The sequence below is a fragment of the Gymnoscopelus microlampas genome (assembly GCF_963454915.1).
Source record: "Gymnoscopelus microlampas genome assembly, chromosome: 19".
NCBI lineage: Eukaryota > Metazoa > Chordata > Actinopteri > Myctophiformes > Myctophidae > Gymnoscopelus > Gymnoscopelus microlampas.
The window spans coordinates 43,742,255-43,765,673 of record NC_139956.1 but is presented as its reverse complement, the minus strand read 5'-3'; the positions used below and the strand labels follow the sequence as shown (position 1 = coordinate 43,765,673).

General features: G+C 41.9%; 1 protein-coding gene across 6 annotated transcripts in view; it reads left to right on the top strand.

Annotated features, from left to right (window-relative positions):
- camk2d1 (calcium/calmodulin-dependent protein kinase (CaM kinase) II delta 1) overlaps positions 1–23,419 on the top strand; it is a 173,435-nt gene that overhangs the window by 126,316 nt on the left and 23,700 nt on the right. For 3 of the 6 annotated variants that reach the window (XM_084042181.1, XM_084042179.1, XM_084042180.1), the window contains 8 exons: positions 3–105; positions 1,914–1,997; positions 6,558–6,652; positions 7,891–8,013; positions 8,208–8,291; positions 9,757–9,799; positions 15,332–15,372; positions 19,074–19,133. In XM_084042181.1, coding sequence (XP_083898307.1) covers positions 3–105; positions 1,914–1,997; positions 6,558–6,652; positions 7,891–8,013; positions 8,208–8,291; positions 9,757–9,799; positions 15,332–15,372; positions 19,074–19,133 — 633 coding nt within the window. The remainder of the gene's footprint in view (positions 1–2; positions 106–1,913; positions 1,998–6,557; positions 6,653–7,890; positions 8,014–8,207; positions 8,292–9,756; positions 9,800–15,331; positions 15,373–19,073; positions 19,134–23,419) is intronic. The other 3 variants (XM_084042182.1, XM_084042184.1, XM_084042183.1) reach the window with 3 other exon arrangements.

Below are 23,419 nucleotides of genomic sequence, written 5' to 3'. Positions count from 1 at the left end.
AGCCTGAGAATCTGCTCCTGGCCAGTAAGTTGAAGGGCGCGGCGGTCAAGCTGGCAGACTTCGGCCTGGCCATCGAGGTGCAGGGGGAGCAACAGGCCTGGTTTGGTGAGTAGAACACTCGCTCAATGAGACGGTTACTCAGTTATATGATGCATCAGTTCACTAAGAACAGTGTCTCCCAAACAGTGGTATGTACAGTATGCATATACAGCGGTGGAAAAAGTACTCGCATGTTCTACTTAAGTAAAAGTACCAATGCTGCAATGTAGAAATACTCTGTTACAAGTAAGAGGCCCGTGTTCAAAATGTCACTTGAGTAAAAGTACAAAAGTATTGGCATGAAAATATACTTGAATCAAAAGTAAAACATTCACTTTCACTCATCTCACGATACGATTCGAATCACGATACTGGGTTTCACGATACGATTTTTCACTATCTTTTAAAACACACATTTATTTTCCAAACAAATGACCGAAAAATATATTTTTTAATTATGTCTCTTATACAAATCCACTATTTTCTTCTCTTTTATTTTTCACAATACTGTGTTTTCTCTTGTCCTCTTTTCAATACAGCAGCAAACTACATTTTTTTTTTTAGCAATTATCTTACAAAGATCCAGAATTGTTTTCTTTTTTTTGTCTTTTTTTATTAACCCATTGAGACCTGAAGTCGATTCTACATGTCTCCTGAAACTCAACAGTATTCTGAAAAAACTTATGTTTCTATATCAGTGGTTCTCAATCTTTTTCATGTCAAGGACCCCCAAAATGATATGTATTTGGCTGCGGACCCCCATCAAAATATTTTTGTTCCAGGGACCCCCCAGAAGCAAAGATTTGAGTTAAAAATGTTCGCTTTAAAAATAATTATATTCAAAGATTTGCACACATTTTCAAAAATAGCAGATCTACAAGCTCGTAGCACGGCACTCTGTGCCGCGCTATGAGCTTGTAGATCTGAATAGCTCAAAAGTGTAAAATAATTATTTTTAGCTCAAATCAAAAAATGACACAGTTCCAGGTCTTAAAGGGTTAAATGAATTGAAATTGTCACCACTTTGAATCGATTTGAATCGATTTTACGACCAATCGTTACATGCCTACCGTGTACTCATCCCACTAGCGGGTGCCGAGAGACTCTCAAGCCCCAAGAGCATGCTGGGAAGGAGGAGGAGGTTTGCCTGGCTGCGATGGCAGACTTCCCTCACCACAGAGGGCCGTCTGCTCTCTTTTTCAGGAAGCTTGTTAACCATGGCCCATGAACTTAACTCCTGTTTTAACCCACTAGGACCGGGAACTCATCTGCGTGTGTCATTTTAAGATTTATTTATTTTTTGTTTTTTTTTAATCCTGAAAATGTGTGCAAATCTTTGAAAATATAAATTTTCAAAGTGAACATTTTTAACTCTGTTACAACTTCTAGGGGTCCCTGGAACAAAATGATTTGAGATGGGGGGTCCACGGCCAAATACGTAAAAAAAAAAAAACTGTTCCAGGGACTGTTCCAGGGACCCCCAGAAGCAAAGATTTGAGTTACATATATTCACTTAAAAAATATGTATATTCAAAGATTTGCACACATTTTCACTATTTTTCAAAAATAGCAGATCTACAAGCTCATAGCGCGGCACTCGGTGCCGCGCTATGAGCTTGAATATCTGCTATTTTTGAATAACCAAAATTATAAAGTAATGGTTTAAGTGGTTACACAGATGCGTTCCCGGTTTTAACGAGTTAAAGCTGATCCTTAGCTACTGTGAAAGCTGTACTTATGGAAACCTGGAGAGACTTAATGTGGCGTGTGTGTGTGTGTGTGTTTGTGTGTGTGTGTGTGTGTGTGTGTGTGTGTGTGTGTGTGTGTGTGTGTGTGTGTGTGTGTGTGTGTGTGTGTGTGTGTGTGTTTTCCAGGCTTTGCTGGGACTCCCGGGTATTTGTCTCCTGAGGTTCTGCGGAAGGACCCCTATGGCAAGCCGGTGGACATGTGGGCGTGCGGTAAGACCACCGCAATCTCCCTTCCTTAAACCCAGTGGTGGAAGAAGTACTCAGATACTTTACTTAAGTATACTTACTTAAAGTACCAAAAGTAAAAGTACCAAAATGTTTGAAAATAGCCGATTTACAAGCTCACAACGCGTCGTGAGCTTGTAGATTGGCTATTTTCAAATAGCCTATGTATAAAATAGGGCTACAGTGATAATGTATATTTTATAATATAGTAATTTATATCTGCAAAGTAACTAGTAACTAAAGTTTTCAAATAATTGTAGTGGAGTAAAAGTACAATATTTTCCTCTGAGATGTAGTGGAGTAGAAGTAAAAGTATTGAAAATTGGAAAGACTCAAGTAAAGTACAAATACCTCAAACTTGAGTAAATGTACTTTCCACCACTGCTTAAACCCTCCAATCCCACGATGACCTTTCAGTCATTGTCGGAGGCCCCCGGGGCAGTCCTGCGTTTAGCTCTATATATACCGATTGGTTTTAAATCGAAGGAAGTCGGCACACCGCCTCCGCGGATAACGAGGGAGACACCAAATGTCACGGCTACCCTAAGGAGCATCAAAGCTAGGGACTGCACTTCAAAGGAAGGTGCAATACCTTGCAACACTCACACAATAGGGAAAAAATATGGAGTTGTAATTTAACTCCAAGAGTGTACACATGGAATTGAGTCAATTTTGTACACTCTTGGAGTGAGATTAACGCTGAGGCCGGACTCATACAGTACATGTGCGGCAGACAGACGCCTCGGATACGCAAGCCATTTCCCATGTTACCTTGCAGTGCTATTCTGTTTGTTAAGCTGTGACGTATGCGGCCCCGTCAGAACAACTTCCGGGTCCGAGTGTGTGTTTTGCCAATATGTGCAGTGCTAAAACTCTTGATTATGCGTGTTTATTGCGAAATATGCGGAAAATTGTGAAAAGTTGCGAAATATGCAGAAATATGCGATGCGCATATTATGCGGTGTGATGCGCATATTATGCGATGCAATGCGGCCTTTTTGTTACTCCCGCATAATTATGCGCCATTTAGCAAATTCTGCGATCGCATAATCACATTTTTTTGGAGGGTAAGAGTGGACGGCACTTGGTGCCTCTTGGACCCGGAAGTGACGCCGGACTACAAAAAGACGTCAGACTTAAAAACGGAATAGGAAGAGAGTCAAAGAGCGTTTGACTTGGATGTAGTGTTGTGTGTAGAAGCGTACACCGCTCACACGCGCACCTGCGTGCGTGCGTGCACGCAACGTGCCAACGTTATGCACGTGCAATATGACAACTTTTTGACAGCGCACGGTGTGCAGTTTGTTTGACTTGCGTTGGAGTGTTGGTTCACTGAAAGAAAACTACAAGCCAAATGGCTGCCAAGTGGGGTCAACGCTGCTATCCTGTAGGTTGGCGGTTGAACTTCCGATTACGAGTCTGTCCCTTGATTGATTGATTGATTGATTGATCTACCTTAACCAATTAAGACCTGGAACTGTGTCATTTTTTGATTTGAGCTAAAAAAGCATTATTTTACACTTTGGGCAAAAATAGCAGATATACAAGCTCATAGCGCGGCACCAAGTGCCGCGCTATGAGCTTGTAGATCTGCTATTTTTGAAAAATTTTGAAAATGTGTGCAAATCTTTGAATACATATATTTTTTAAAGCGAACATTTTTAACTCAAATCTTTGCTTCATGGGGGTCCCTGGAACAACATATTTTGATGGGGGTCGGCGGCCAAATACATTTAGTTTTGGGGGTCCTTGACATGAACAAGATTGAGCACCACTGATATAGAAACATACGTTTTTCAGAATACTGTTGAGATTTAGGAGACATGTAGAATCGGCTTCAGGTCTCAATGGGTTAACAGTTTGCAAAAAGTACAGTTATACAATAATTCTAAAAGAATAGCACAACAATCCTTGAGGGTTTGTTTCCGTTGCGGGCCTGTGTATTCAATTCACTATCAGGACATAACTTGAACGGTCAACGAGCAGTGGTGGAGAAAGTACTCAAGTGTTTTACTTAAGTAAAAGTATCGATACGGCAATTATAGAAGTACTCTGTTACAAGTAAAAGCCGGAATTTTAAAAAAAAATCATAAAAGTACAAAAGTATCAAAATGTACTTAAAGTACCAAAAGTACAAAAATGTTTTAAAATAGCAGTGTAGATCGTCTATTTTCAGCGTGGGTATAAAATATGGCTAAAGTGGTTAATGTAGGTTTTATAATGTAATAATTTATATCTGTAAAGTAACTAGTAACGTAAACTAGTAAAGTAAAGTTTTCAAATAATTGTAGAGGAGTAAAAGTATAATATTTGCCTCTGAGATGTAGTGGAGTAGAAGTAAAAGTATGGACAATTGGAAATACTCCAGTAAAGTAAAAGTACCTTGAAATTGTACATAAGTACAGTACTTGAGTAAATGTTGAGTAAAAGCCACGAGAGGCAGTGACATGAAGCTACAAGCTGCTGACCCTTGGCACTGTGTGATTAGCTTCAAAAACAAGTTGAGTTGTGCTTCAACTGTTTTCTGTGCCGTTTTGGGTCCATTTTACACTGACACTTGACACTTATTACACTTAAGGCCAAGGCCACCTGGACCTGTCAAGCACACACACACACACACACACACACACACACACACACACACACACACACACACACACACACACACACACACACACACACGTGCATTGTCTTCGTGGTCAGTGTGTCTCGCCTTCAAACAAAGAGCCCTGTTCGTTATATCCTGGAAACCTGCTGACGAATCCCGCCGTAACACTGTGTGTGTGTGTGTGTGTGTGTGTGTGTGTGTGTGTGTGTGTGTGTGTGTGTGTGTGTGTGTGTGTGTGTGTGTGTGTGTGTGTGTGTGTGTGTGTGTGTGTGTGTGTGTGTGTGTGTGTGTGTGGGCACAAGTGGCGGGGTCGCCATGGCGACCATTGTGCGAGGGTCAGAGCAGTGATGTCACTTTGATAATGGCCTCGTTAGTGTCTAACCCATTAAGACCGGGAACGCATCTGTGTGTCACTTTAGATTTCTTTGGGCTATAAAAGAAAATAGCAGATATACAAGCTCGTAGCGCGGCACCGACTGCCGCGCTACGAGCTTGTAGATCTGCTATTTTTGAAAAATCTTTAAATCTGTGCTTCTGGAACAAAACGTTTTCAGATGGGGGTCCGCGGCCAAATAAATATAATTTTCCTTGACATGGAAAAAGTTTGAGAACCACTGATATATATAGCAACATACGTTTAAAAAAAAAATAAAAACTGTTAGGATTTTGAAGACATTTGTAGAATCTCCCAGAAGCAAATATTTGAGTTAAAAATGTTTGCTTAAAAAAATGTATGTATGTACGTATGTATGTATGTAATACATACATATAAATCGTACATACATACATACATACATACATACTATGTATGTATGTATGTATGTACGATTTGTATGTATGTATGTACAGTATGTATGTATTCAAAGATGTGCATATATAGCTTGTATATCTGATATGTTTTGAATAGCCAAATAAATCGAAAAATTACACACAGCTGCGTTCCCGGTCTTAACGAGCTAATTAGCCCCTCTGTCACAGCGTTCCCTGTTTTAGAGGCAATTATGTCAAGTTCGAGGTGTTCGTCACCACCTCTTAGTGCCGTTTGTCACAGTCTGCCACTCACAATCGTTACGTAATTGCCAATTATTTGAGATAATCGCAATTGTATTGCATATAAATAGTCGTAATCGGTTCCATGTTGAAAAATGTTCTTGCGTTTCCAAACATTTAGCAGTGGTGTAAAGTAACTAAGTACATTTACTCAAGTACTGTACTTACGTAACATTTTGAGGTAGTTTTACTTTAATGGAGTATTTCCAATTTTCAGTATTTTCACTTCTACTCCACTACATCTCAGAGCCAAATATTGTACTTTTACTCCACTACAATTATACAACTTCAGTTACTAGTTACATTGTAGATTTGGATTATTATTACAAAATATACATTAAGCACTTCAGCCCTATATACATTTCAGCCATTTGAAAATAGCCGATCTACATGTGACGCATTGTGAACTTGTAGATCTGCTATTTTCAAAAGATACATTTGGAAACTTGAAATGGGACATTCTGCATAATAAGTATTTTACTTTTGGTACTTTAAGTACATTTTGATGCCAATACTTTTGTACTTTTACTCAAGTACTTTTAAGTAAAAAATGAGTACTTTTTCCACCACTGACATTTAGTAGAGGAAATAGCAGATCCACAAGCTCACAATGTGACGCGTTGTGAGCTTGCTATTTCTGCTTTTTTGTAAATTATTTTGAAAGTATACAATTATTAATTAGGCAAATGTAATTTGTATGCATACATTTCAATATTCAATGCCAATTGAATATTGAAATGTGTGTGTGTGTGTGTGTGTGTGTGTGTGTGTGTGTGTGTGTGTGTGTGTGTGTGTGTGTGTGTGTGTGTGTGTGTGTGTGTGTGTGTGTGTGTGTGTGTGTGTGTGTGTGTGTGTGTGCGTGCGTGCGTGCGTGCGTGCGTGTGCAGGTGTGATCCTGTACATCTTGCTGGTGGGGTACCCTCCGTTCTGGGATGAGGATCAACATAGACTGTATCAGCAGATTAAGGCCGGGGCGTACGACGTGAGTCTAACACACTCTCTCTCCCTCTCTCTGTTCTCTATATGTCTGTCTGTCGCTCTCGCTCTCTCGCTCTCTCTCGCTCTCTCTTCACTGTTCTACAGTGGTTCTGGGGGCTTGGTTTTACAGTGTTCCAGTATGAGTCCTCTCTCCTTATTGGATGAAATTGTTCATGTAATGTACTCCAAGAGTTACTCCTTCATTGAGACATTTAAACCCTGGTGCCTGGTAGGACACCTGCCGGTTAACAATGTCAATAAAGTTATTTGAAGAAGATGGCGCACCGGATTGGACCCTAGATGCACCGCGGTCTTTATTGCAGACAGTGTTGCGACCTTTACTTAAAGGTTTGGTCTAATAGGCCTAATGCATTATACTGTACTTGCATTTGTAATGCATAACACTTGATATACCTGTTTATAATTTTGCATAACATATAACAAGGTTTATTGAGTATTATAATGCTGGTCTGAATGCATTATAAGCTCAGCGGAACAAAACATAACTACCATACATAGTCTGTGTTTTATACGTAATGACACATAACTGACTATGAATTATGGAGATACAAGATTCCCGACTATCACTGATGAAAACTAAATAAAAACTAAGCTATAACGACTAAAACTGAGACTAAATATGTTGACAATTCAACAGATAGTCAACAGATAAAAACTAGACTAAGATGTTAGGGAGGGACTTTAGTAGAACTAAAAGACAAGTCATTTTATGCTTGGCTGTGCGTGCGTGTCACGCTCCGAAAACGCCAATCTTATGATATTTAGTCAAATAACAACTAGACTAAAAGTAAAACATTTCAGATGACTAAAATATGACTAAAACTAGATGGAATTTAGTTAAAAAGACTATGACTGAAACTAAATCAAAATCAGCTGTCAAAATGAACACCGGTCACTGGAGCAGCTCGGGCATTTCTTTATTTTTGAAGGTGCTAGTAACTAGGTAGACTGAAAGAACGAGCCCAATCGATGGTCTTGAAGGGCGGAGCCAAACCCAGGCGCTGGATTCCAGCGCCTGGGTTTGGAGCACTCTGATTGGTTAGGAGATAACAAGGTCCTAAGACCAGCGTTCCTGCAAGGTTCTCCCAGGCTTTTTTTCTTTTGAAACAAAAAAAAAGGCATGGGTTTCCGAGGCTAGTAACTAGGTGACTTATGTTTGGATGTGAACTGCATCTTCCTCATCTGAAACATAATGAACAAATGTTTCTCTCCTGTCATTAGTTCCCATCTCCAGAGTGGGACACCGTGACGCCCGAAGCCAAGGATCTTATCAACAAGATGCTGACCATCAACCCCGCCAAGCGAGTCACCGCCACGGACGCACTCAAACACCCATGGATCTGCGTATGTACACACGCACACGCACACACACACACACACACACACGCGCACACACACACACACACACACACACACACACACACACACACACACACACACACACACACACACACACACACACACACACACACACACACTCACACTCACACACAGACGGAGGGAAGTCTCATCTCTCTCTTTCTCTCACACACACACAGCAACGTTCCACCGTGGCCTCCATGATGCACAGGCAGGAGACTGTGGAGTGCCTGAAGAAGTTCAACGCCAGAAGGAAACTCAAGGTGAGACACGTCCTTTTCCAAACGTCCTTTTTGCTATAACGCCTCCCCCATGACAGCCGGGGTGCCTGATGGAGGGGAAAGGGAACTGGTTGGAATAACGTGTTCCTTCCACACGCTACGTCCTACCGGGGAAACTCCCCCCTGTCAGGTGACAAGAAGGCTAGTTGGCTCTCATGCATTGAAGGAGGCATGAGCTCGGCTCTGGGCTCCCTAGGCTGGCAGGGGGAGTGTAGCGCCCAGGATTACTCAGACAGTTGGCACTGGGTGAAAAAGGGTTGCAAAATCGTGGGATCTTTTTTTTTTTTTAAACAAATAATGTCTACTCTCATAGCACAAAGATTACCCCGCAAGGGTCCGTTCTCATGGGCCATTCACACCAAGCACGATAACGATCACAAAAATACACTACAGTCGTGGGGGATATCTTTTTTTGGATCACTTTCAGCTCGATTGTATGAACGATTTTACACGTTCAGAGTTAAAATGACCACTAGGGGATTGGCAGTGTAGAGAGACATGGTTGCCACCGCATCCTGTCTGCTCTGTCAAATGGTGCTCAACATGGGTTTCTGGGACCCCCAAGGGTCCTTGGGGGGGGGGGGGGGTCCCCATGCTAAATGATGAATTGTTCATCTTCACCATTAGTACATGTACAAGTAAATACTGTATCACTAGAGAATGTAGAACAATGTCTATTTTGATTAGAGTTAATGACAGACAATATCGGACCAATTGATCAGTCCATCCATCAATAAAAAAGTCCCTTAGATAAAAATAAACACAACATCTTGGTATTGGTGTCCGTGGCCCTAATAATGTATATCAAATTAGGGGTCCTTGAAATAAAAAAAATTGAGAACCATTATCAAGACACTGAATTCCTTATCAGTATAACACAGGGGTCTTCAACAGGGGGTCCGGGACCCCTAGGGGGTCCTCAGAGTTACTACAGGGGGGGCTACCACATCTTTGTGTGATAGGATTTTCTTTTTTACATTAACCACGTGAACCCTAGCATCCCTTTTCTAAGGACAACTTTACCCCAAAAATAGCAGATCTACAAGTTCACAACGCCTCGCAGCGCGAGGCGTTGTGAGCTTGTAGATCAGCTATTTTTGGCCAAGAGGAAAAAATCTAGGTTTTATCTGCAACACAAATTTATACAATATGTAGAGGGGGTCCCTGCTTCATCTCTCTCTCTCTGCTAGAGGGTCCTTGGCCTGAAAAAACGTCGAAGACCCCTGGCATAGCACACTGTGTTTAGCTCCGTTTCTACTGATGGTTTGGGAGTTATGATCTAGTCACTTCTGGTGGTGATTTGCATCACTGAGCGGAACCTTGGAACGTACCGGTGTGTTTAATCATTACCTTTCCAGCCGTGTTGAGGACTTCCCATGTCAGCGATATTTTGTCCGCTTCAAGTCCACCATCACCTCAAAGTGTGTGCCCTGTTTTGTCTCCCCAGGGTGCTATCCTGACCACTATGCTCGCCACGCGCAACTTCTCAGGTAGGACAAACATCCGCCTTTCAGTTCAATCCAATTCCTGTAGAGTTACGCCAAAACAAATTCGGGTTTTGTCACGTGACAAAGTCGAGCGTCGAAAATCGCCGATCTGCAAGGTCGCAACGCGTTGCACCATGCCGTGTTTTGCGACCGTGCAGATCGGCGATTTCCTATGAAAGCGACACTGTCGCGTCTCTATGAATTGAGTACAAAAAGACCCCAATGGAAACAAGCCATTGGCTTTCTTGGGTCTTAAATCCTCGGGAGAAGCATCTGTGTCATTTTTGGATTTGACCTAAAACGCATTATTTTACACTTTGGCTATTCAAAAATAGCAGATCTACAAGCTCATAGCGCGGCACTCGGTGCCGCGCTATGAGCTTGTAGATCTGCTATTTTTGAGAAAGTGTGAACATTTGTGCAAATCTTTGAATATATATTTTTTCAAGCAAACATTTGTAACTCAAAACTTTGCTTCTGGGGGGTCCCTGGAACAAAATATTTTGAGATGGGGGTCCGTGGCCAAATACATATCATTTTGAGGTCCTTGACATGAAAAAGTTTGAGAACCACTGACATACTGTAGTAACATAGGTTTTTTTCAAAAAACTGTGAGGATTTAGAAGACATTGTGTAGAATCGGCCTCAGGTCTTAAAGGGTTAACAGACCTTGTATTGAACTGTACTTTTCTGTGTTTTTTTCTTTGCAAACTGATAAAAAAAAAGTAATCAATCAATCAATCAATCAATCAATCACTCGCACGACAACGCAAAGATCAGTCTTTAGCGTTCCCCTGGACCATTTGATGAAGGTCGATGGCCGATGCCCACCGAAGCTTTTCCTCTTCCTCCCTGTAAATCAATGTTCACGTTCTGGACTTGGATATTTTGAAATAAGAGGCTACTTTTTTCAGGTATACATGGAACAGTTTTTTGGGATGTTTAACCCATTAACTCATTGAGTGCCACAATCCGTCAAATCCGTCACGTGGCCTGACGCCCAGAGCGCCACAATCCGTCAAATCCGTCATAAAAAAAAAATCAAAATATTTTTTTTTTTTTCAAAATACAAGTTTTTTTTTTTTTTTTTTGGGGGGGGGGGGGGGAAACATGTTCAGAACCCAAGATATGATGATTTGAAGATTTGCTGCTCCATCCACTCCTTGTTTAACCTATAACTTAAAAAGGCTGTATCTCGCTTCCTAAGCACTTTTTTTTTTACAATGAATTTTGGCTGTGGCACTCAGAGCCAAAATTCCATAAACATGAATAAATAAGCTTGGCACTGAATGAGTTAAGACCTGAGGCCGATTCTACAAATGCCTTCTAAATCCTAAATCCTAAAACAGTTTTCTTAAAAAAAACGATGTTGCTATATATCGTTGCTTTCTCGGGCAGAAACCTCTTATCTCCGTATTTTAACTTTTTCTGTTTTTTTCCGTAAATTAACAACCTACTTGAGCATGCTACAGCGTTAGGGGTGTGCCGAATTTCACGATATGATACGATGCACGATATTGGGCTCACAATATCGATACGATATATGGCGCTTTTCTATCATGACAAGATATGGGGGGAAAAGCTTATGAAAATATATGGGGTGGGGGAAGCAAATGCAAACAAATACTTCTGTTTTTGCATTAGTATTTTGTATTATTATTATTATTTTATTTTTATATATTTTTTCAAAACAACAAAACGATACATATCGTCACGAAAACGTATCGCGGGACGATATATCACGGGGCGATATATCGGCATATCCCTATAACAGCGTCACACAAAACATCAAAAGTAGCAGTTCCGCAAGCTCGAAACGCGGCGCCAAGCGACGCGTTTCGAGCTTGCGGATGTGCTACTTTTGAATTTGACAGTTTTGGACATGTGAGGTTTTCCAACCGACAGAAACGATACATAGATACAATCTATAAAATGACACGGATGCTTACCCCGGCTTTAATGGGCTAATAGACCGCTGACCTTTAGAGGCAATCGAGGCCAGCTTTCTCCCTTTTTAACCCCCGATGGCTGTCGATAGAGACGGAGACTGGATGGTTCCGATGCACATCGATCCGTCTCATGGGGCCCACGGGTCCCTTTTTAAAGGGCAATAACGTTCAAACCGGATCCGCTAACTACGCGACGATTGATCGTACGTCTCTCTTCATGGGACATGGCTGGGACTTGTCTTTCCTTTTGTTTTCATTCCGTCAGGGATTTATGAGTGTGTGTGTTGTGTCCTGTGTGTCGTAAGAATTGAGTAGCTCGGGTCAATACAAGTTTGTGTAATTGTACTGTATTTGTGTCTACATATCGGCGGTGTTGGGTGGAAACCGTGTGCGTCCAAAACGGCTACTTTTCGGGAGATGGGAGGAAAAAAAGATCCTGTGATCCAATGTAGTTATTATTTATTTAGTCGCAAGCCCTTGTTTATACTTTTCATTGGTTCAATATCCTATTAAAATTATTAAAATTATTAAAATTATTCCTTAAACTTTTCATTGGTTCAATATCCTATTAAAATTATTAAAATTATTAAAATTATTCCTTAAATTACATTCCATGTTGGAAAAAGGTTTACGAATAAACCAAAAAAAGTGAAATATGGAGATACAAGGTTTCTGCCCGACACCAAGGATTATATGTCTGTGTGCATGTACGGTATGTACAGTACAGTACAAAAGAGAACTATTTTGTTCTAAATTGTCAAGGGGGGATGTAAGTGATATATCTTTGTAAAACATTTGTTTAAGTTAAAAATCGGTATGCGTATGTATCTGTTCAGCTCTTTAGTAATCAGAAAACATATTTTCCGGTGGGTTAGAAATGTTCTCCAATCAGGCGAGACAATCCCACACAGATCATGTATCGGCTTACAATTTTTTTCTGTTTTTGTTTTTGTTTCACTACTTCCAACCACTTCAAAGTTCACTCTTTTATTCTGTATCCTGTATCGAGTTCTCTACAATTGTTTCTCTGACCTGAAAATGTATGTTCTGTTTACTAAAGAAGCTGGAGAGACGAGGAGACTCCCTGTTACTGAACACACACTGCATAGCAATGATTACTATCAGAATATAGAGCTATGACATGTATTCTAACAACACAATATCACTTACAGCCTCTTTAAAGCATTGTCTTTATTTACTAGTCATGCATCATGGTTAAAAAAATGGTGTTATCTGGCTGTTTTGTTTATTCATAAAGAATACATAAAGCAGTGGTTATCACACCGGGGTCCGGGGACCCCCGGGGGTCCTTGAGGAGTTATGGGACTTTAACTCAGAGAGTGTACAAACGGAACCAAAATGTACCCGTGACATTAACACTGTATCTTCAGGGCCAATCTATGCTTTGAGCGACAAGTGTCGACCGACATGTCACGCTATGTGTCTCTCAACGTTCAGAGTTTTGAGCACCCATACTGTCTGCGACTCGCCGACGCGAGAGCGTCGCCACAAAACGTAAACAAGGAAGTGGATGTAGCCTCCTGCATCTGACCAACCAATCAGAGTGCGTGACATTTTATGAAGGCGTGTGCAACCTTTCATTTTTCCAGAGGTATGCAAGCGACCCCCGTTGGCGGAGATCCTCCACAACATATTTTTTCTCTCGTTTCGACGTGACTTTCGTAGCGCGATGTGCCAGTCGGCGCTTGTCGCTCAAAGCATACATTTGGCCTTTAGAGTTTACTTCTCTCTCTCTCTACCCTCCCCTCTCCCTCTCTTTGTGTGGTAACTCGGTTTACGAGGTAAGAACTTCCTTAGCATGGTTAGCATTACTTCTGAGCGCCCAAAACGGTTCTATACCGGGTTAGGCTCATGTGTGCCGGTTCGCACCGCTAGCTAACACGCCTTCTGCAACAACACACGCTAGCTGGTAACAACGCAGTCAACTAACCTCCTAGTTCTCTCCAGCCAATGACGAAGCTCCACTGCCCGCAAAGTTTGCCAGATGTCCCGCTCTCAATCACCCAAACGGCTTGCTGTATGCCCCTCTGATTTGTTTATATCTGGAACACAGTTCTTATGTGACGCAATCTAAGATTTCATGGGAAATCCAATAGAAAAAATAACGCACTCTATTCAAAAACAGCAAAAGTAGCAGATCGACAAGCTCAAAACGCGTTTCGAGCTTGTCGATCTGCTGCTTTTAGATACTTTACGAAAAAACACAAAAAGTTTGAATTAGAGGTTTCTGCCCGAAAAGCAATAATTTGCATGTTAATTGAAGATTGGATTTAAATCGGTTGGACGCAGTGGAAAAACGAAACACTCGATCGCCATTCACTGTATTGATCTTACGTCATACCCCCCCCACCCAGGTAAAAGTCAATACATGCTCCTTCCGGACATCCGAACTTGTCTTCAGAAAGGGAGGTGATATAACTACAAACTTCTGATGGGAACTTTTTCTCTCTGAACATCTGGCTCCTCCAGATGTCCTGACTATCCGAACTGTAGTTCGGAAAGTCTGTCCGAATCCCAACGTCGGAAAGACTATGTATTGGCCTTAAATACATGGCAAAATGGCCACCATGCAATTAACATTAACACGATATCAGCCCGGCTCCTTCCTTCTAACATGTAGAACCCGTTCGTGCGTGCGTGTTACTGTACTTGTGAGGCAAAAGGTATAGTGGAATTTGAGATCACATCGTGAGGACAATTGTCCTTGTCCTCCCAAGAGAAATGGTTGTTTTATGGTAAAACGAAAATGCTTACAATTAGGAAAAGATTCAGGTTAGGATTAGACATTTAGAGATGAGGTTTATGAGTGGAGTTTTGCCTGATTTACTCTTATTTGCACCCCAATAGACACAACACACCATGTTGTGACACATTGTGAGCTTGTAGATCTGCTATTTTTGGCTTTAGGGTTAAAAATGGCAAAGAAAAAAGTATAAATGGCAATCCTAAAATCACTGTCATACAATGTTGACGTTCTCACAAGTATAGTAATGCAAACGTGTGTGTTTGTTTTGCGTGTGCGTGTGAAAGTGGGGCAAATAAAAAAAAGTAAATTGAGCTATTAGACTTCAATTCCCTGGCGTCTGCTTAATTAAAGCTTCATCTAATAGTCCAGCACATGAGGACAAAAAAAAAACGATCTACAAGCTAACGACGCGTCTTATCGCGGCACGTTAGTAGCTTGTAGATCTGTTCTTTTCGGCAACGACACCGTTCGAACTACAGAGTACAAATGAAGCTCTGTAAGTGACCGCTCAAGGCCGTGGCGTGCACGTGCGTCTCCCAGGCCAGCGGTCTATACCAGTTGGATTTAATTGCATGTTCCGACCTATAACACTTTCACTTTAGATTTACTTTTTCGCCTCAATTCTCGCCTGCATTCTTTCTCGACACTATTCTCAATTACAGCGGGAGTGGCACACACTCTCGGAGCACGGCGGTTTAATTGGCCCCCCGGCCTTTTACTTCTATACTGTCCGTGTGCGTGTGCGTGCATGCAGACATGCGTGGGCGTGCGAGTACTCTTGTCACTGATTGTGTGTTTTTTTTCCCCCTCTTCTTGCAGTAGCCAAGAGTCTGATGAACAAGAAAGCGGATGGTGTTAAGGTGAGATGACATTTCTGTCCATCATACTTCTGTGGGTTTCCTAGTTTACAGATTACCCCCCCCCCCCCCCCCCGTTTTTTTTTATTATCCTACCCCCAGCCGTACGTGCGTCCAATCAAAAGGTGTGCTTTTACCCCGAGACAGGTCCTGTGTGTCTGCAGGTGTTCCATTGCGTTTGGCACGATGACATTATAAAAAGGCTTTTTTTCCAGTCGTGTTTGAGTCCGTATAGCCAACGGTGAAAACACAGCCAGCATTATCTTTTGGTTTCTGAGTATTTCACTTTTACAAATTGTAATAATAAATAATACTGATAATATTGGTCCCCAATCCTTTTGGGTTTGTCATTGTACATTAAAGTGAAATGTTGCCCTCTGCATTCAACCCGTCCTAGCGATTAGGAGCTGTGGTCACTTTTAATGCAGTAGTTTGGGGGTTAAGTTCCTTGCTCATGGGACACTTTAACTCTTTTCCTGCCATTGACGAGATTTCTCGTTTTTCTCCGCATGGCTCAGCCAGCCATCGACGGGATTGACGAGATTTTTGAAAAAAATAATATATATATATATATATATATATTTAATTTTTTTTATCACAAAGGAAGCAGGAGATAACGCGATGCGAAGATTTTCTGCTCCATTCACTTCAATGTTAAAAAATAAACGGAGACAAAATTCACATTTTACCTATTTTTGCAATGTTATTCTCTGGCAGGGAAGGGGGTAGATTGTGTATATACTCTGGCAGTTAAAGAGTTAACAAACAGGCCAGGGCCAGGTTGGGGGTCGAACCGGGGACTTTCTGATTCGCAGACGGCCACTCTAACCGTTCAGCTATGGCTGGCCCTAAAGCAGGGGACTTCAACGTTTTCAGGCCAAGGACCCCCTAGCTGAGAGAGAGATGAAGCAGGGACCCCCTCTATATTGTTTAAAAATTGTGTTTCAGATGTAACTTTTTTTTGTTTACTTGGTCTGCTCTTTTCCCCCTCTACACCAAACACCTCTTTGCAAAAAAATAGCAGATCTACAAGCTCACAACGCCTCGCGCTGCGAGGCGTTGTGAGCTTGTAGATCTGCTATTTTTGGCTAAAGTTCTCCTCAGAAAAGGGATGCTAGGGTTCGAGTGGTTAAGGTAAAAAAAAAACACATCACACAAAGATTTGGCGGACCCCCTGTAGTAACTCTGAGGACCCCCTAGGGGTCCCGGACCCCCTGTTGAAGACCCCTGCCCTAAAGCCCTTAGTAATTTTCCTTTTATATGCAGTTGCACCAGCTTGTGTTTTTTTTTCTTTTTAAACGCCAGCACTTTAGAAAATGACAACTGGAAAATAGATGGGAAGGAAAACGAGTGTGTGCGTGTTTGTGTTTGTGTATGTGTGCGTGCGCGCGAACATGCATATGGCCATGTATTTGACGGCAAAAAATAGGACCATTACTGTGTCTTGTTTTGTCTGGTTGTCTTGTTGCTGCGGCTGGATGCAGCAACAAGACGTACTCACATTATGAGGGTTAGGGCCTGCTCCGGTCTGCTCACCCAGCATTAGAAACCCTTTAAGATTTGCAGACAAAAGTATACATAGAGATTCTTCGTTGTAACACCCCTGTAAAGGACTGTTGGAATAGTCACAAGCTGGCACGTGATTGTTTAAGGCAGGGGTTCTCAACCTTTTCAGGCCGTGAACCCCCCGCCAAAATAATCATATTTGAACTGGGGACCCCCCGAAATAATCATATTTGAACTGGGGACCGCCCGAAATAATCATATTTGAACTGGGGACCCCCCGAAATAATCATATTTGAACTGGGGACCGCCCGAAATAATCATATTTGAACTGGGGACCCCCCGAAATAATCATATTTGAACTGGGGACCCCCCGAAATAATCATATTTGAACTGGGGGACCCCCCACCCTGACAAGCCCTTGGAATCGTAGGAGTTGAGGCATTACATTTAGTTTGACTCGGTTCCACAGATAAATATTGTGAAAATAGCCGTTGTGAGCTTGGAGATCGGCTATTTTCACAATTTCTGCCTCTTGTATTATTTGACAATATGGCCAATGTTTGACCAGTTTTTATAGTATTGTTTGTTGATTACTTTTCATGCAGTAATGGTCTTCTTTCTTTTTTGAGGTATTAAAAAGGTCTTTAAAAGTCCTTAAAGTGTCACTTCACTTTCATCTGGGGACCCCCCCCCAAATCACATACAATTAGAATGGTTAGAGTAGTTATCATAGAACAGTTGCACATGTTACGATATCTGTCCCAATACCGGTTCACCTTTCCGAGTTGCCAAGGTGATTCATAGTAGATCGGGTGGAGTCGCATGATATCCTCTCTGTCGGGTGGAAACCTCATATAACCAAAACTGTTTTCTATTCAGGATTCAAATTCATGTTCAAAAGTAGCAGATCTACAAGCTCGAAACTTGCGGATCTGCTACTTTTCGATGCTTTTGTGTTACGATCAAGTAGGGCGTTAATTTATGAAAAAACAGGAAAAGTTATAAAATGGAGATAAGAGGGGGGGGGGGTTGTTCTGACCCAATGAAGCCTTTCTAATTGAAGAGTGATTAGCGGGCATAAGGACCACATTCAGCCCCTCACACTCATCAACTGCTATTTTTGAAGCGCGACACAATGCGTCTCTAAATCAGGCTTTACTCTGTCTCTGTGTTTAATTATTTTTTACTACTCTTGCTGCTTTGATACCTGTATACAACCCGCCCCCCCCGAGAGATCAACAAAGGTTTATCTGATCTCATCTTAATTGCTAGACGTTGGCGCTTTGCAACGTCCCTCGAGCCGTTATGACCGAGAGAGAAGAAGCCTGCCAGTGATTTCTGATCACGATAGCCTCTCTATTCTACCATAAAACTACAGATCAAGGGTCCAGGTTGTGCTTTATTGTTGTTTGTCTTGTGTACAGGTACATAAGAGTAACATGTATTTTCTAGTAATAATTGTAATAATAATAAAAACGTAAAAAAAATAATAATAACAAATATTTGAGTTAAAAATATTCGCTTTAAAAATATGTGTATTCAAAGTTTTCAACAAATCACAATTTCTTTCACAAAAGAAAATGCAGATCTACACGTAGTCTCATAGTCACGAAGTGCTATGAGCTTGTATATCCGCTATTTTGTCCAAATTATAAAATAACGGTTACAATGACAGAAACTGTTCACCCAAGTAGTGCTGGATCAGAGTAGCATCGGCTTGGTTCTACTGAATGAAGACCCACACCCTCGCTCCCCTTCCACCCAATAGCATTAGATTATTGGCAAACGGTATAATCCAAGGTGGTGGATTAGAATTTTTGCTGAATTACAGACTTCAAAACTGGTCTGTAGAAACCAATGGGATGACGTCATGTCCATTCTTTTTATTATTATTATTTTTGTACAGTCCAAGGTCGAACATTAACCTTTCTCCACAGCATTGCTTTCCTCTTTTTTCCCCCTCGGTGATGGACAACGCTCTGAGACTGACTTCACTGCGACTTGACGCCTAAACGCATGCTCTGTCATACAATGGTCGCTGCGGACCGAAAATAGCTGATCTACAAGCTCGCGTTGTGAGCTTATAGATCGGCTATTTTCACACCACAATACAAATCGTGGCTTGAGCACTTAGTCACTTCTGTCTGTCTGTCTGTCTGTCTGTCCATCTATCTGTCTGACTGCTCTGTCCCCTCCAGATCAACAACAAGGCTAATGTCAGCACCAGCCCCAAAGAACCAATCGCTACTCCTTCTCTGGTACACGCTGCATGCCTGCCTGCCTGTGTCTTTGCATGCATACTGTATCTGCCTGCCTGTCCGTCCGTCCGTCTGTTAGTGATGGGGTCGTTCATGATCGATTCGTTCAAAAATAATGAGTTCATTGCCGCGAACGAGCTCGTTCACTTCCTGAAACTGTTACGTTCACGCTATTGTCCATGCCCCCCCATCCCCTCCCCCCGTACACAGGACGGGAGGGCTGGCCGTACGTGCGACGTAATAATAACACTCCCGCGATGGCGTTTTTCGCTAGAAAATAGGCTCTATGCATAGCAGCCATATTTTCACTTCCTTCACAGGTGTTACCAATGATACTAATGAAGGCTCTGTTCCATTTAGTGTAGCACAGTGGTTTCCACGACCCCCATAACTCTGAGAGTGTACAAATGGAAGGGTCCATTTGGTTCCATTTGTACGCTCTCAGAATTACACACCTGTAAGGGGCCATTTGGAAGCCCATGAGGGTCCCCTGGACCCCAACTGTAGACCCACTAGTGTAACAGAGTGTTTCCAGTGAGCCAACATGCACAATATCAGCACCCTGACTCTGTTTGACCAGAATGGAACAGAGCCTAGTATCATTGGTATCACCTGTGAATGTCTTCACAATATGGCTGCTGTGAATAGAGCCTATAGCACGAGAACGAGAACGTGAACGAATCATTTGAACGAATCGTTGCCGCGAACGTGAACAAAATTGTTCGTTCGCTGAAATGAACGTTTTTTTTTCCCTTCACTACTGTCTGTCTGTCTGTCTATCTATCTTCGGTTGAATCCGTTGGCTGTGCTTGTATAACTCACTGTATATCCACATTTCCTCATATAAAGGGTGGATTTCCTTTTTTGGAATCTGATGCACATTTAACACCGCATATACCGTCAGCTGTTAGGTGTGTGCAGTGGTGGAAAGTAACTAAGTACTTGTACTCAAGTACAATTTTGAGGTATTTTTTACTTTACTGGAGTATTTCCAATGTTCAGTACTTTTACTTCTACACCACTACGTCTCAGAGGAAAATGTTGTACTTTTACTCCACAACAATTATTTCAAAACTTTAGTTATTAGTTACTTTTGATTATTATTACAAAACATACATTAACCACTTCAACCTTATGCATTTTGGCCGTTTGAAAATAGCCGATCTACGAGCTCACAATGCGTCGCATCGCGACGCATTGTGAGCTTGCAGATCTGCTATTTTCAAAATATTTTTTGTACATTTGAAAACTTGAAACGGGACATTCTGCATAACGAGTACTTTCTACTTTCGGTACTTTAAGTACATTTTGATACCAATACTTTTGTACTTTTACTCAAGAACATTTTGAATTCCGGACTTTTACTTGTAACAGAGTATTTCTACATTGCAGTATTGATACTTTTACTTAAGTAAAACAAAAAAGAGTACTTTTTCCACCACTGGGTGTGTGCGCATAGCAGCTTTACTTGGCATTACTGCAGGTGTTCCCAAAACGTTTCAGCTCAAGCCCCCAAAAGATACATTTGGTGTCCCAAGCAGTAAGCATATATATATATATTTTTTAAAATCATTTGAAATAATAAGACAAAATAGTTTGTTGGAAACACTGTTTTGGGAAACACTGCATTACTGTTACAAGGGACTGCATTTTCCTTTTGTTGTTGATAGCAGACTGCAATGGCCCCTGCATTGGCCCTGCACGTCTGCGACAGGGCATACCACCATTCAGAAAGGTGAAAATCCTTGGAAATAAATCTTGTTTACGGGCGAGCCCTGTTCAGGGTAGCAGCAGTACAAAAAGACAAAAACAACGTATACAAACATTTACACACACAAACGGAACACACATTAAAGGCAGGGGAGATGATTTTAAATGCTGGCTATTCAAATACTAGCTGTATACTGTTATGCTTCAACACGTCTTGCAGCATGGTCCAAGTCTATTACATTTCAATAATTGGGTCTTATCAGTAGGCTACAGTTTTTTCTTTCATCGCACATTACATGAACAAAATAAGGAAAAAAAAGAATACAATTAGGCAGCTGCATTTCCATTTAAAGGGATATTTCACCCCCAAAATGACTTTTTTTCTATCAATTAGTCACCCCATGGAGACTTGAATTCATGGATATATAATATATTTTTTTGTCCCATTCCTAAGCCAATAATTTGATGACCGGCAGCGGTTCCGGTAGGAGACACAAAGAGTCTCCTTTTCACCTACCGCAGCGGTTCTCAAACTATGGGTCGCGACCCAAAGTGGGGTCGCGGGAGGGTGCCGTTGGGGTCGGGCATTGGCAACCAAAAAAAGGAGAAAAAAAATCCCCCAAAAAGAAAAAAAAAGGTTTCGACCAACGTGAACTGTGATGTGATGAAATGACACTGTGATTAATGCAATTAGTGTTTATTGAGTACACCCTTGCAGTAGTCAGGCAGGGTTGTTATATAAGCCGGACCAGCTGTACCTATTTTGCTGATTAACACAGTAAATGGCAGAACGCCTCCAACACACAAACTGACTCAGGACTTATGTTCAATATGAGTGGGTGGTATGAGTACATGGATCATGGGTCCATTTGGTTACATTTGTACCCTCGCAGAGTAAAAGTTTGATCGCGGCGGCAGAATCGCGAGGGGGGGGTGGAATGGGATCGCCAAAAGAAAAATCCCTCATAATATGGGGTCGTGGTATAAAAAAGATTGAGAACCCCTGACCTACCAGAAGCGCTGCATACCGGTCCGCTGGTCATCGCATTATTGGCTTAGGAATGCGACAAAAACAAATACAATATCCATGGGGTGACTGGGTGCATTTCTCCTTTCCGACATGTCGCCTTTCCGACGTTGACGAAACCTATACCTAACCCTAACCCTAACCCTAACCGCACGCGGAAGCCACTAGTCGGAGTGGTGAGATGTCGGAATGGAGAGTGAACACCGGGGTGACTAATCGATAGATGTTTTTTTCTTTTTGGGTGAACTATCCCTTTAATGATTTAAATTGATCTTAAAATCTATTCTAAAACTGACAAGCAACCAATGCAGGGACTTTAAAAAAAGGCGTGCTGTAATATGTGTTAGCTAGAGAAGCTGATGCTCTTTCCGATGGAGTCTACCGTCAAATCAGACGGTAAACTCTTTTTCAAAAGACCTTTTAATAGTGAGATCAATTACCCTTAACCCTTTAAGGCCGGGAAAGGGAACACATGTGTGTCATTTTAAAGATTTCTTTGGCTATTCAAAAATAGCAGATATACAAGCTCATAGCGCGGCACCGAGTGCAGCGCTATGAGCTTGTAGATCTGCTATTTTTGAAAAATCGTGAAAGTTTGTGCAAATCTTTGAATAAGCGAACATTTGTAACTCAAATCTGTGCTTCTGGGGGATTCTACAAATGACTTCTAAATCCTAACAGTTTTCTGAAAAACGTATGTTGCTATAATATCAGTTCTCAAACGCATTCATGTCAAAGACCACCCAAAATGACCCGTATTTGGTCGCGGACCCCCATCTCAAAATAGTTTGCTCCAGGGACCCCCAGAAGCAAAGAGTTGAGTTACAAATGTTCGCTTAAAAGAAAAGAAAATCGAAGATTTGCACAATTTTCCACGATTTCTCAAAAAATAGCAGATCTACAAGCTCATAGCGCGGCACTCGGTGCCGGGCTATGAGCTTGTGTATCTGCTATTTTTGAATAGCCCAAAATAAATCTTAAAATGACACAGATGCGTTCCTGGTCTTAAAGGGTTAAGCGTCTGCTCTGTCGGCGCGCCGTCACAACGCGGCCTTCTTCCACGCGTCTGAACCTGCGTCGGCGTTTTCCATCGGAAGGTTTGGCCCCTCGCGTTGCCCCGGCAACCGGCACGGCACGGCGACGGGGGCAACGCGTTTCCAGAAATAGACCTGTGTGTGATGTGAATGAAGGCAGAGACAGACCACAAACGCATGCAGGGAGAGGAGGCGTGTGGGGGGTGGGCACGTGTTTGTTGTGCGCTCCCCACACACGCCATAGCCAGATCAATCATCATTAGCAGGTACAGTAGTCTAGTGCAGGGGTCTTCAACGTTTTCAGGCCAAGGACCCCCTAGCTGAGAGAGAGAGATGAAGCAGGGACCCCCTATTCTATATTGTATAAAATTGTGTTTCAGATTAAAGTTTTTTTTTTTGTTTTGTTTTTTACTAGTCTGCTCTTTTTTTCCCTCTACACCTACAGCCTCTTTGCCAAAAATAGCCGATCTACAAGCTCTGCTATTTTCGGCTAATGTTCCCCTCAGAAAAGGAAT